The sequence below is a fragment of the Cucurbitaria berberidis genome (assembly GCF_010015615.1).
Source record: "Cucurbitaria berberidis CBS 394.84 unplaced genomic scaffold K460scaffold_2, whole genome shotgun sequence".
Classification (NCBI taxonomy): domain Eukaryota; kingdom Fungi; phylum Ascomycota; class Dothideomycetes; order Pleosporales; family Cucurbitariaceae; genus Cucurbitaria; species Cucurbitaria berberidis.
Genome location: NW_024468936.1, coordinates 4506753 through 4519791, shown reverse-complemented (window position 1 = coordinate 4519791; position 13039 = coordinate 4506753). Strand labels below are relative to the sequence as shown.

The 13039-nt window shown below is 51.1% G+C and overlaps 5 protein-coding genes across 5 annotated transcripts; 2 read left to right on the top strand and 3 right to left on the bottom strand.

The window, feature by feature from the left end:
* Positions 1 to 564: 564 nt before the first annotated feature.
* K460DRAFT_77679 (response regulator) lies at positions 565 to 3283 on the bottom strand. The gene is made up of 7 exons (XM_040938677.1): positions 3032 to 3283; positions 2963 to 2979; positions 2834 to 2906; positions 2629 to 2772; positions 1666 to 2562; positions 1426 to 1615; positions 565 to 1378 (listed from the first exon to the last, which is right to left on the bottom strand). Exons 1-7 carry the CDS (start codon positions 3080 to 3082, stop codon positions 852 to 854), a joined length of 1899 nt encoding a protein of 632 aa, XP_040791155.1. The 5' UTR covers positions 3083 to 3283; the 3' UTR covers positions 565 to 851.
* A 917-nt stretch (positions 3284 to 4200) lies between these two features.
* Positions 4201 to 5629, top strand: K460DRAFT_364591 (AhpC/TSA family protein). The gene is made up of 6 exons (XM_040933028.1): positions 4201 to 4442; positions 4508 to 4525; positions 4591 to 4691; positions 4900 to 4944; positions 5026 to 5191; positions 5254 to 5629. The coding sequence occupies exons 1-6, from the start codon at positions 4259 to 4261 to the stop codon at positions 5277 to 5279; spliced, it is 540 nt and encodes a 179-aa protein (XP_040791154.1). The 5' UTR covers positions 4201 to 4258; the 3' UTR covers positions 5280 to 5629.
* A 1196-nt stretch (positions 5630 to 6825) lies between these two features.
* On the bottom strand, positions 6826 to 8317 carry K460DRAFT_278874 (formamidase FmdS; the record flags this gene model as incomplete). The annotated part of the gene is made up of 5 exons (XM_040928290.1): positions 6826 to 7016; positions 7066 to 7730; positions 7811 to 8064; positions 8131 to 8184; positions 8243 to 8317. 5 exons carry the CDS (start codon positions 8315 to 8317, stop codon positions 6826 to 6828), a joined length of 1239 nt encoding a protein of 412 aa, XP_040791153.1.
* Positions 8318 to 8860: 543 nt separating this feature from the next.
* K460DRAFT_276293 (uncharacterized protein) lies at positions 8861 to 10324 on the bottom strand (the record flags this gene model as incomplete). Its single annotated transcript, XM_040928102.1, has 5 exons — positions 8861 to 9223; positions 9274 to 9673; positions 9722 to 9894; positions 9978 to 10084; positions 10144 to 10324. 5 exons carry the CDS (start codon positions 10322 to 10324, stop codon positions 8861 to 8863), a joined length of 1224 nt encoding a protein of 407 aa, XP_040791152.1.
* A 108-nt stretch (positions 10325 to 10432) lies between these two features.
* Positions 10433 to 12946, top strand: K460DRAFT_384675 (uncharacterized protein). The gene is made up of 2 exons (XM_040935509.1): positions 10433 to 11016; positions 11071 to 12946. The coding sequence occupies exons 1-2, from the start codon at positions 10707 to 10709 to the stop codon at positions 12525 to 12527; spliced, it is 1767 nt and encodes a 588-aa protein (XP_040791151.1). The 5' UTR covers positions 10433 to 10706; the 3' UTR covers positions 12528 to 12946.
* Positions 12947 to 13039: the final 93 nt, after the last annotated feature.

Sequence of the window (13039 nt, the reverse complement as noted above, 5' to 3'; positions counted from 1 at the left end):
GATCGCCGGGACCCGTTTCGCGTCACCGGGGTGGCTTTTTGCGGGAAAGCCGCGCAGCAAGGCGCATGTGTCTCCTTGTGTGTGCTCGTGCACGGCTTTCTGGCCCTGGGGCCATCGAGGTCCAGACCACCAGGAACAGCATCTCCTGGGAATGCTTATTGCAACGACAGTCCTCTGCCGAGAGATCAAAGATCCTGGCCGGGTATTGAACATGGGATGCTTGTGGAGCTGAAGTGGCATTTGAATGATTCAAGATATTCTGTCGAGTAACGAGCATGAGACTGGGACGCTACATTGTGTGATATAATAGGAACTACATGTTCACAAGAACAGAACAGTGTTAGTTGATCAGTCCGTCACGCATACAAGTATCGAATGAGTAGACTGTATCAATACATGAATTCAATATAAACTATGCCACACCTAGCTCTTAGGTGGCCCGCCCCTTCAGCTCCTCAAAACCGAAGGGAAGTGCGGAGAACTGCCCATATTCAACACTCTAAAGGGTATGTCGTGACAGATGACCATCCCAGTTCCTATATGCTTGCCCACTGGACAAGTGAGGTATCGAACAAATTTGAAATCCACTTCAGAACGCCCAGGAACCTAAAGTGATACCCTCAATGAACGCCTTTGCCTTCTCTTGCCTCTATGCTGCCAGCACCACCTGTAGCGTACAAGAGCCGGGCTCGACAATGCCGGCTCTCCAACGTATTTATTTTTCCTTTTCGATTCACTCTCCGGCTGCAATGCCCATCATCTGAGGGCAAAATCCAAGGACCAAAAACTTAAACACAGAAAAGGAGCGCTCATCGAACCTCTGCGGTGAGCAAGCTAGGCTCTCCATTGCATCATCGTGGGCGTTGTTGCATGGGATTCATCTGCTGTGGCATATGTGGAGCGTACATTTGCTGGCGCTTCGCGGGATTACTCATGTCATCGCCACCAGAAATGTCTGAGATTTGCCTGCGATGACTAGCTGGTGGTTGTTGTTGTTGCTGCTGCTGCTGTCTCGCCTGCATTTGCATCTGTGGCGAACTATTGTAACCAATATTGGCTTGCATGGGGTTGACACTGTATGCACCAGGATGCTGCACTGGTTGGCCTTGCAAAGCCTGCGCATACTCATCGGTAACAGTGCTGCCAACTGGAGATACACCTGGCATCTGGCTTGGCGAGTTCCAGTTGCTTACGGTCGCGGGTGACTTTGCGGGCGAGTCTTCCTCCTTAAGAACCAATTGCCGAGCTATTTGCACAGGCTGGGGCGCTGCCATCCCCTCTCCCTGCGCCGACGGCTTCTTAAGATGGACAAGATGCTTCTCCAGCATATGCAACAGGCCTTCCTTCGTGAAAGGTTTAGGAAGCACATCATTCATGCCTGAAATGGGTTAGTACAAAATCATTGTACAGAAAGCTAAGACTTACCATGCTGGAAGTACATTGAAATATCGTCGCTTCGAATGTTAGATGTCATTGCCACAATCGGGGTGGTGTCAAACTGTCTGATTAGATGGCAAGCCGAAACGCCATCCAGGTTTGGCATGATGATATCCATCAAAACCAAGTCGTACTTGGACCCTGCGTTCATCTTGTTCACGGCTTCCAATCCGTCGAGCTAATCGTGGTCAGCATGGCGTGCTAGTAAAAGTATGGATTGGCACTTACAGCACTGTCAATGGAGCAGTGGAAGGCATATAGAAACTTGCTTCCAATGCGCCGGCACGTGGGATCATCTTCAACCAGCAAGATTTGGGGGGGACGAATCCAGCCGGGGTCTGGAATGGTACTCTTTTTTCTTCCTTCCAGAAATTTAGGCTCGGCAGCATCAACAGCCTTTGGTGGAGCTGCATAAGGGATGTTGTTAATGTGCTCACTGTACATGGGATCGATACCGTTCGATTGGCCGACTGGGTAGACCAGGTTATCCAGATTTTCGAGGCGCATGGAGCCAGCTGAGCTTGCCGATGGTGGCCCGCGACTTGTAGGTCGGACTGCTGCCCGCGCAAAGTCTGGCGGCGGTGTTGTCAATGTGCCGTTCATTCTCATGGTGATCTCATTCATTTGTTCCAGGTTTCTTGGGTTCAGCATAACATCGGCGTTTGTCTCGCTGAGAAGCTTGGAGGCATGCTGCAGAGGTGAAGCAGGGTTGTCATCATCGGCGGCCTGATTGGCACCCTCGATATTGCCGTTTGGCGGTTGCGCGCCGTTGGGGCCAAAGCTCAGTTTGCTGTTCCTCCTCTGCGTTGCGTCTACCCCATGCAAGAAGGTCATGATCTGCTGCATGACATGCTCATGGTTGACAACTGTCTTTTGCAGGCCGATGACTTCCTGCAACAGCATGGAATGATGGATGCTCAATTCGTTGTATCGTCCCTCGAGCGCATGCAGTTGCGCTTGTGTCGCCATCAATTGTCCGCTCACCATGTCCATCTGTTGCGATGGGACGAGCATGTCCGTCTCGTTCGGTTGGTTGGGTTTGCGCGGTGCGGGTGCTTTTCGCCGAATATTGTCGAGCGCATCTTTGTTGTTCATCTTGAAGTCTGGGTGCTTGAATTCCCACGCCTAGAAACGGTTAGCATACGCAACCATGGGGGAGATACGCTTTTGCGAAGGTGGTATAAAACCTACCCCAGGCCCATATGGCGACTGCCCGTTCTCTTCATTATTATGCCTGACTTTGTGGAAGTCATATTTGTTCAGTTGGCGGACAAAGCTTGCAAAGTTGCTGTGCTTGAAATGCTTGGGAAGTATATGTTTCGTAAACTTTTCGTTCTGCCCGGTTGTTAACCACCACCCATGCCTTCTCCATTGCACCAACAAGGCGATAACGTACTTCTAGGACGACGAAACTATCGCCATCGTTTCCCCATCGTACGACGCTCTCGTCGCTCGGGTTTTCCAGCATCCTATCGCGCAGGTCAGCACCAATAAGCGATAAAGTCCGATAATCCGGTTGACCTACTTGTACAACTTGCGCACCTAAAGAGTTGTTAGCGCTGTTCCTCTCCAGAGACGGCCATTGCGAACGTACAAAGTCGCTGGAGTTGCTCGACCCGGCACCCCCCGCCTGATTAGAGTCCATGATGGCGCTGAATGACAAAATGCTGCGACTCGATGGCCCTCCCTCCCGATCCCAATGGTTGCGCGACGATGGTCGAATAATACTCGGGCGAGTTTCAAGGAGTAGTGGAAGATGGACTGCTGCCGACGAGAAGGTTTAGCACTTGGACCCAGCCGCAATGGAGAGGGCGGTGGGCGGCGCGCAAGGCTCAGGTGTGCAGCGCAGCGTATGCGCTTGGAGGGTCTCTTGGCCGTGGCGATCGAAATAGGGTCGCTAATGACGAAATCAGCGAACATGGGCGAGCCCGAGGTCAGGCGGGTGGGATGCAGAGGACGAGATCTGGGCCTTTTGGTGTAAAAGACAAGGAGACATGGGCTCGTGGCATCTGAGCGGGCGTTTTCAGACTAAATGGCCCTAAAGCAGGTTAATTGAGCTCAAGAGGAATGCGAGTTGAGCGTGCGCTAGTTTTGTCAAGCCAAGCGGGAGTGCTGCCGAGGACAAGGCCAGGGTATGTGTGTGTGTCTGTGTCTGTGTCTGTGTGCATGTGGGATTCGAAAGAAAGGGTTGGATGGCAAAGAGCCATTCTTGAGGCGGGCCGCATGCAATTTGTATCTACACAATGTCTCTTTGTCCATGCCATGCTCTGGGCCAAACTCGCTCTGGGGTTGAAGACACCATGACATGGCCAACGGGTTACAACCGCCATGGCAGCTTTGGGAGAAGAATCCCAAGGGTCGTCATGGACAAGCCCCCCAAAACCACTGAGTCCCAGCGCCGGGTGACGATTTTAGAGCGGCCGCCTTGGGGTGCGATCTGCGCCGAAGCTGTGTCGACTCGTCGGCGCGAGAACACGGCACGTAGAATTATCTGCAATCTGCGACCGCCACAATGCTCGCTTGATTTGACAGCGACCTGTGGACCAGAACAACACGGCCCACCTTTCAAGTTCAAATTGCCCACTTCCATTCAACAAGGAGAAAAAGTGCTCCTGCCGAGTGGTGGTCGAGTGCCCTTGCCGCATCCGAACATGTCAGTTAGCCACAATTTCCAGTGGGTGCATGCTCGGGCGCGCTACCCAATGGGAGCCTCCCCGGCAAAACAACCTCCACCAAGCTCCCGGGCCTCCCAACCACCTACGCCATCGACAGCTCGACTCTCCAACTACAAGCGACGATACACATCTATTCACCCTCCATCATGTTCGCTACCGCCCGCCATCTGCCCGTGGCCCGCTCGCTCGCCAGCCGCCGCCTTTTCCACGCGACGGCTCCTGCCTTCGTCAAGGTGGGCGACAAGCTGCCCAGTCTTGACCTGGTCGAGGGTTCGCCTGGTAACAAGGTCAACCTCGCAAACGAGTTGACTGGCAAAGGCGTCATCATTGGTGAGTGCCTGGCAGTAACCCAAACCCCCTCCATAGAACATCGCCTGACTGAAGAACGCGTCTAGGAGTGCCAGCTGCTTTCTGTAAGTGTCTACGTACCGACTGCAGTGTCAGGCCTTCACTGACTTCGGCCCTTCTTTCCACGCAGCGCCTGCTTGCTCTGAGAATCATATTCCCGGCTACATCAACTCGACCAAACTCAAAACAGCCGGCAAAGTCTTTGTTGTGTCAGTAAATGATCCATTTGTTGTAAGTATATCGAGCATCTCCGCAAGTTCACCTTTTTTCGAGACTGTCTCGGAAAGCGGTGACACGCTTGCTCGCTTTGACGCGAGCATGACCACCATGGGGTGAATACGCAAGACCTCGCCGCGTTGCCACCTGCATGCACAATCTCGGTCCATGTCTCAACTGGATTGTTTTTCTCAATCAGTTTCTCGAGGCTAACCAAGCATAGATGAAAGCGTGGGGTAAGACCCTCGACCCGTCGGGCTCTAGTGGCGTAAGTGTTCCCTTGCATCCACCTGGGACATTTAAACTGGCATGTTCAAGGCAGTGTGCATCGTGATACTGATTCAGATAGATTCGCTTCCTCGGTGATCCTAGTTTGGCTTTTACAAAAGCCCTTGATCTCTCCTTTGACGGTGCTTCGATCTTTGGTGGCGATCGCTCCAAGCGATATGCCCTCGTGATTGAGGATGGTGCTGTCAAGGAGGCGCATGTGGAGCCAGACAACACTGGCTTGAATGGTTTGTACCATCATTTTCTTTTCATTCTATCATTGTCGGTTCAGAGTGCTGACCAAACATAGTTTCTGCTGCCGAGAAAGTTCTATGAATGCCTGCGACTCTGAAGAGATCGGAAGACACCCTGTGAACAATTCTTGGCATACTATTGTTCTGGGTAGGCCAACCTCAAACAATGCTTGTTCGCATTTGCTGAAAACAGGCTTTCGATCAACCTGTAAGGTAAACAACCACACAGGATCATGGGGCGATTGTCCATGACTACCATGGTGATGGCGAGCACGAAATTGTAGTGGCAATGTCACTATCATTCATCAATCCCTGAACTAGTCCGTACAAACCACTTTTTGTAGGATTTGGTAGGATGTTGCAGCATGCAGATGTCCTGTAAAAATACAAGCACCTTGCTTGCCTTTACATCTCAATTTCTTGCTCACACCAAACTTCGTCTTGCCTTTGCTTTCGTTGACGTTGAGAAATCGCTTCCAATTAACCATTTCCCCTATCCTATGGGTTTATTCCCTGGTACCCAACCAGTGGTTATCCCTTCATGTCATTAACCAGGATTATGTCTAGTACTTGGCGAAAAGCCCTTTTCATTTCCACAAAAATCCTGATGATGCAAATTTAATCCACAGCTGTAGGACAACCTACGATCTGTGCCTCCACATTACAAATCATATATTCACCCCCCTTTTGTCCATATACATACCACTCAATATTCAGCACCATCTTACTTGATGGGACTGAAGTCACTTGGGTGTATCAAGCTGCATAGCTTTGCTAATGCAACATTTCACGCTGGAAGCATTTCCCTTCAAACCTCAGTCGCCATGAAGACACATATGAAAAACCAATCTAGCAATAAGAGAAGATTTGAATAAGAGCATCTGCAACTTGGCGATACTACAGAACGCGTAGTATCCGCGTCACGACATCGTGATATCCGCGTTCGGCCGTGGGAAATACGACCACTCAAATTCTAGCTCTCCTAAAACGTAGTCATACCTGGATTATAACACCCCGATATCGCTCTCTCTCTATATACTGTCACTTACTGGTACACCTACATCGATTCGGCGAGCAGCTTGTGGCGCGAGGTTTGCATGGTTTGAATCACAAGCTTTGCAGTGGTACTCGGTGCCTTAGGGTATTGAGATACCAGATATTGCCACAATGGCAAAAGCTCACTACTGTTCTATTGAGAATCCTTGCGGACCATCAATCAATGTAGTAACGGCTCTCTGCAATTGCAACAGACTAACTGAGCTTCGGAAGTAACCGTTTGCAGTACAGCGGGGCTCGAGGATCTCAAATACAGATATATCTCAACCGACCAGGGAAACGGTCGGCTTGTGAAACGAGAGATGTCCGATATCAATCCCGAGAAAACTAAAGCTCGGATAGCGGTGTTGTGTTCACTCTTATGCTATCGAAAAATTGGACGCACTGATTCCTATCGCGAAGCACTATAGTCTGTGATGGGAAACAGTCCCACAGCTTGATGAATACTAACTTCAAAGAATGACGACGAGCTTGAATAGCAACTCGTATCTACGTAAAAGTATCACCGAGACTAAATTCCTGCGATTGCACCAATTTCTCCTTGCTTTATAACACGTGTCTTCTTCTTGGGCTTACGAACTAGCAAAAGCACAGGAGCCCAAATCCTGCTTCTTCGCAGGAACATGCGGGCTTATATCGAAGTCGAAAATGTCCATTGGAAGACCCATCGTCGTGCACACATTTGGTATATCCACGATTCCTGCTACGTGTCCCTGAACGGGTGCGCAGGAGAGCAGGAGGTAGATCTGATAGTCGTTGTAGCCTGGTATGCAGTAAGTATACAATGGCAAACGAGGATAAAAAAAGCTCACCATATCTCCTCAGATACTCAATGACCCTCAAGCTTGTCTGACGATAGGCCACTGTCGCATCCATATAATGCTGCTTCCCATGCTCGTCGACCGAGAAACCCTCGAAGTAGATATACCGCCCAGGCCCAAACTGCGGCTCCACGGGCCCAGGGACGTAAATGGGCGACTTCATACCCAACTGTTCGACGCCATTCTTCATGACGCTGAACTTGAGCGTAATGACGCCCGCCATTTCAATCGCGCCGCAAAAGGAGATTTCGCCATCACCTTGGGAGAAGTGAAGATCACCCACGCTGAACTTTGCGCCCTTGACGTGCACAGGTAGGAAGACTTTGCTGCCGCGCGAGAGGTTCTTGATGTCGCAGTTACCTCCGTGCTCCGGCCGGCCGGGGATTGTTCTCGCGCCCTCTTTGCCAATCTTCTCTTTCAGATCCCCGTCAGCGGAACCAGCATGTACGGACTGGGGGTTTGGTGGCTCCGCTACGACACGGCCTAGATGTGAGTGTGTGGATATGAGCTCGCCTTCGCGTCTGTTCCACTCTGCGAGGACTTCGGCGGAGGGTGCGCATCCTAGAATGCCAGGGTGAATGAGGCCTGCGAAGCGGACGCCTGGAATGTGCCGGGAGGAGCAGAATATTCCCTCAAAGTCCCAGATCGCCTTTGCCCTATTGATATATACATTAGCCTGGTTCTTTTCTCCCTTAAATCTACATGGCAACTTCATTATTCATGGGATGTAACTTACGGTTTTGGATAAATCTCATCCAGGAATCCACCACCGTTTTCTTTCGAAAACACGCCTGTAAAGCCCCATGGTTGCTCCTGCAACGGCTGCACATCTTGTATCTCCACAACCAGCACATCACCTGGCTCTGCTGTCTCAATCTCAAAAGGGCCAGTCAGGTAGTGGATCTTAGTCAAGTCCACATCGCGAACATCATCGGCGGAGTCGTTGTTGCCGATTTGACCACCAGTCCAGTCTACACATTCAATCTTGACCTACGGTGTGAAACAAAAGTTAAGCCATGTTGTGCAAAGTATATGCTACGCGGGCTGTTCACTTACGACTTCGTTGTTTTTGATGGTTCCGTACACAGGATTATCGGGATGCCATCGGTTCTAGACTAATTAGCTGTGCGTGAACTTCAAAACTGCTCAGGCTGGTTGAATCACTGACGTGGATGCACTCTTGCTCTGCTGCTGGCTTGTCCAGAGACACCTTTGCAGCGTATCGAAGGCCTTCTTTACCCATTTTGAAAGGCTAGAGCTGGATCAGACCTGACAAAGACGATGAAGCAATTCGATCAACACAGTAGGCTAAATAAAACGAGACTGCAGAAATATAAAAAGACTTAGAGCGAGCGAGGGAAATTCAAGACCACTCGAGGGGCATCGCACATATAAAGGCAGCGAACGCGGGGAAAGTTACGTTTCAAGACGTCCATTGCTATCTCCTCTATCCCAACTCCCGAGGAGACAACCCATCCCAGGCAGCTCCAAGGAGACGATAAGCCTCTAGATAGGAGCTGTTACGTTACGTACCATCGAATGAGCTCCTAAAGCTCCCAAGCTATCTACCGCATCTGGAAGTGGTCAACCCCACTGCGGGGTATCCTAAGATATATACCATCATCGTGCAGCGCTAAGCAGCTTGACGACTGGTAGCCGGCGTGCAAGCGCCTATATTTCGAGTTGGTGGCCGTGCCCATATGAGAGAGATGCATGTTTGCCATTTGTCAAACGGCATTTCTCTACACGCGGAGAGTTTCCTATTTTACCCGTATCACTCGAAGACCTAGCTGAATGTCTTCCGCGGCGTCTGTCGGACATCTGACTCAAATGCAGGTTTATGCATCGCGATGTTATATGCGTCCATGTTATGCAAGGACAGATTCAAGAACTCATGCTTGTTCTTCCAGCGAAGCGAATCCTGCTTAAACTTCTCGGCTTCAGTCGGTGGAAGAGGAGGCTCAGTGATCTTGGTGATGAGGTAGGCGGTTGATGCTTCAGCGAGACCGTATATGAGGACGCCAACGAGCGGAATCTTAACGAAGATGTAGAAGCCAAGGCCGAATCCAAAGAGCACGCCAGCACGGTCTTTGAACCACAGCTTCTTCTGGTCTTGGGTGTAACGAACGCGCGCAAAGTAAGGTTCAAGCTGAGGCATGTCAGCAGTTGCAGTCTAAAAGAGAGACGCAAATAACGTACCAGCTCACGCATTAGGGTGCGAGAGGAGAAGTAAGCCTGTAGGAACGAAACCAGATATCTTCGCGGAAACAGAAGAAATGCAGCAAATATGGCTGCTGCAGGTTGTGTTCCCACAGATTTCCGGAACGTGTAGAAACTGGCAGCAGGCAGAACGAAGCGACCTACGTACGGGACGTAGGACAAGGCCAAGACTGCCAACGAAATGCCTGCTTTCCGACCTTGCCTAACAGCATAAATCATCAAAGCTTGCTTCAAGGGTGTCTTCTCCTTGTCCGTTCTCGGTGCGTGCATAGGGTATTGTTCGAGGTTCTGGTGATATAGGGCTCGGAGGTTATGAGGATCTTCGGTCTTGTGTTTCTGTACGTAGGTTTGATCGACCCAACGAAGGGAATCCATGAACCTGGGCATTTTCATTAGCTTGATTCGTTGGAATGGATGGGAAGCTTACATCTGGTCCAGCGTGGGAGTGACATAGCGCATCATAGTCATGAGGAAGAACGGGACCTGCAGGACGGTGTGCTCAAGGAAGTGCAGTCCATCCACGACACTTTCGTCCCAGTGCGTATGGTCCATGTTGACAAAGAGTGATAGAATCCATAACAGTACTCGTACGCCGACGACCTGAAGATATTAACACCACTTTCGTGCGGTTCTTTTCTTCGCCATGTTGCAAAGAGCTCTTGTGAAGGGAAGCAAAGACATACGGGTATAGCAACGATGACACGGATGGCGATGCCAGCAGCCACAGCGATAGCAGCTTGGCGGTAGTGATCTGAAGTGAAGAGGCCTGGGTTCTGGAGGGCTCGGTTTACTGCAAGCACATATCAGCATATTCTCGTGGGCAGCAATACCAACATGGACAGAACACACCGCCAACGAGCGTCAGCTGGGCCCCTCGCAGGATGGCATTAGGGTCAAAGTTGGACACATCGAAATTCTCCATGTCTGTGGGCCCAGTCGGTGTCGTTGTGGTCTGGTCAGGGCAGCAAATTGGCAGTAGACTCGCTGACGGTGCGAAGATGCGAACATGATGCGGGAGGGTGAGGGCCATGACGTACGCAGGTTAGAAGCCCGCGCGTCTATGGGGCCATTCACCGCTGCATGCAAGCAGTGGACGCGTTGTGTACCGCTCCATTCCGTGCGCAAATATTACATGCGCCATTGCTGTAGCCGCCCACAGTCATATTGTCTGTCATCGGAGAAGAGCGTCTTGAAGTGCGGGCACATGCCGATGTGCTGATCACAGTGAAACTCGAGCCTACTCGCCAAGCCGTTCCGAGTAAGGGACATCTCGAAGCCTTCCAGCCTCCACCATCCCTCTCAACACAATCAAATCAGTTGCACAGTCGCTGGACGCTGTACTTCTCCAAGCGATCCTCGACCCGAACACGTCGAACACCGCAGGACCGCAATGTTCACCTGAAGCGCCCATCATGTCGTCTCCGGCTTCGTCGAAGACTCCCGAGCACGCGCCCCGGCCCGCCGCCTCGAATGCCTCCCACATCCGGCGCAGCTTCACGCTCCCCGCGCGCGTCACGGCAAGGCCTGCACCAGCGCCGGCTTCCACAAACAGTGCAGATGGCATCGAAACGCTGTTCATCTGCTCAAGCTCCAAGATCGTCTCCTTCACCGCCACGAGTCCCTCGAAGCGCCAGTCGCCCACTCGCGCGACACGCCACCAGGACGGGCCATCGACTTCTTCGATAGCATGGACGTCGCCCACAGAGCGCACCCTAGCTGTTGGTAAGCTGTCCCATACGTTTCCGCATGCTGGCATGATCGACTAATCGTTTGCAGGTGTCCTACGCATCTATCGCGTGACTGCATCCAATGTCTCATTCCTGAACTCAGGCAATCTCCTCCATACCATCTTCCCAAGATCACAATGCTGGTGCGTCGACAACCAGTCCGTGTTTGTGCTCAGGATCCGCCAGGACTCTTACTACCGCATGGAGCTGCCATATGAGACGGAAGAGGATAAAGACAAGATCACACAGTTCAAGTTAGCACTAGGCCGGGTGCTCCAGTACGAGAAGACACAATGTCCGTTTATGCGAGGCTTCGAAGTCGAAGAGCCTGAGCGTCCCAAGACTCCGCCACGCCGGCGCCTGAGAAAACAACCCACGCCGAAAGTGAAGAAGTGGGTGTTTGACAAGGCGTGGGCACCAGAGAATGGTCCGAGGCCTTCTACTCCTATACTAGAAGGTTCAGACTGTGGTACTACTTCTTCGTACGAAGACGATGATCGGTCGAGCATCTATACTGAAAGCAGCGAAGTAGACACCGAACCACCCGAGACTGTCTTATATTCGACGCCTCTGAAGCCGACCCTACGTCGGCCATCGGTAGCAGAACGGGCGAGTGTCTTCCAAAGCCTATGGCCGGCTACGACGCCAACAGGAAGAGATCGCGGTGCATCTATGTCTGCTATGGGGCGTATACCTGAGTCGCTGCCCGAGAAAGCGATGCCTAGCGACATGAAGAAACCAGTCTTTGAACGCCACGTCTCCGATGCCACCAGTCTGCTATCAAGTGCAGACTCATTCTACTCTCTAGGTACACCCACCCCTTCCCCACCTTTCGTGGATGCCGAAGCCGATCTGCTCAACCCGTGGGCGGCAAATTCTCTGAATCAGCAGGATGAGGGGAGAGGGCGTTCGTTACATCGCCGTCAAATCTCAGAAGTCACCGTACGAGCATGTTCAGCCGATCACACTAATCCGTCCGTTCCTGTCACGCCTACAATTCCTCTCCATCCTACCACAACACCAACAATCGATGTGCGCCCATCATCGGCACCATCGACACCTCCTCTAGTCAGCGATTCCGACGATGATAGCATCGAGCTTCCAAGCCTAGATGTACCTACACCTCCGGACGCCATTCGCATGAAGCGGCTCACAGGAGCTTCACAAAGGCGAGCATTCTCCCCCATGCCGCACGCGCAGAATCTATTCTGTCCACCCAGACGCAACCATGGGCAAAACTTCACAAACGCTTTGGTCCGCAAGACTAGTGAGCTTGTGCTTGGACCGCCAGCATATCTAGTCTCGCTTATGCTACGCATTGCCCAAAGCATCTCGAATGGCTTTGGTTTTAGTACATATCATGTGCGACGCACCGAAAAGATCCCTTGCTCGTGGGAGTCCGACGACGAAGCCGGATGGCATGAAGAAGATGATTTTGGTATCCCACTTGGGAACATTAGAGGTGGAGCTACGCAGAGACGAGCCTTTTCAGGCGAATTAGATTGATTTTCAGCAACCAAGACGGATGTTTTGGGGAACGAACTACTTGCATACTCCGTGGATGATACCAGGCGTTTTATTACGTTTACATGTTTGCATTTACAAGGATAGGAAAGCGTGATTTGATTTTGGTATTCAGTTGCTGCATCTGTAGGATGATATTGGCGTTTTCTGGAGGGACTCGAAGTTATGAAATATTCACCTAACGTCACATTTAATCGCTACGAATTAGCTTAGTACTATACACAACAGTCCTTACGAACGTAACAAGAGCAAGAATATAAAACCTATAAATTCAAATCCCCTAAACAAAGCTAAGAATATAACTATCCAACGTTCGTAAGGCATAATCTGTAGCAATGGTGAGGCAGTTGTATATGATACAGACTGTGTATAAAGATTGTATAATTGGCAACAAGATCGATCATTGTAAACCTCGATAGGTTGTAGCAAACAGTAGTGATAGTGACCCCCAAACTCAGAACTACACACGGCCCTTCCTTCGCTAGATTGCTGAT

Excerpts from the sequence above, each read along its gene's own strand:
- K460DRAFT_364591 (XM_040933028.1), top strand. The coding sequence starts at position 4,259 with ATGTTCGCTACCGCCCGCCATCTGCCCGTGGCCCGCTCGCTCGCCAGC. Across the intron at positions 4,692-4,899 it reads CAGTAAATGATCCATTTGTT|ATGAAAGCGTGGGGTAAGAC; the intron begins GTAAGTATATCG and ends AACCAAGCATAG. Across the intron at positions 5,192-5,253 it reads AGACAACACTGGCTTGAATG|TTTCTGCTGCCGAGAAAGTT; the intron begins GTTTGTACCATC and ends GACCAAACATAG.
- K460DRAFT_77679 (XM_040938677.1), bottom strand. The coding sequence starts at position 3,082 with ATGGACTCTAATCAGGCGGGGGGTGCCGGGTCGAGCAACTCCAGCGAC. Across the intron at positions 2,773-2,833 it reads ATAGTTTCGTCGTCCTAGAA|AACGAAAAGTTTACGAAACA; the intron begins GTACGTTATCGC and ends ACAACCGGGCAG. Across the intron at positions 1,616-1,665 it reads ACTGCTCCATTGACAGTGCT|CTCGACGGATTGGAAGCCGT; the intron begins GTAAGTGCCAAT and ends GACCACGATTAG.
- K460DRAFT_384675 (XM_040935509.1), top strand. The coding sequence starts at position 10,707 with ATGTCGTCTCCGGCTTCGTCGAAGACTCCCGAGCACGCGCCCCGGCCC. Across the intron at positions 11,017-11,070 it reads AGAGCGCACCCTAGCTGTTG|GTGTCCTACGCATCTATCGC; the intron begins GTAAGCTGTCCC and ends AATCGTTTGCAG.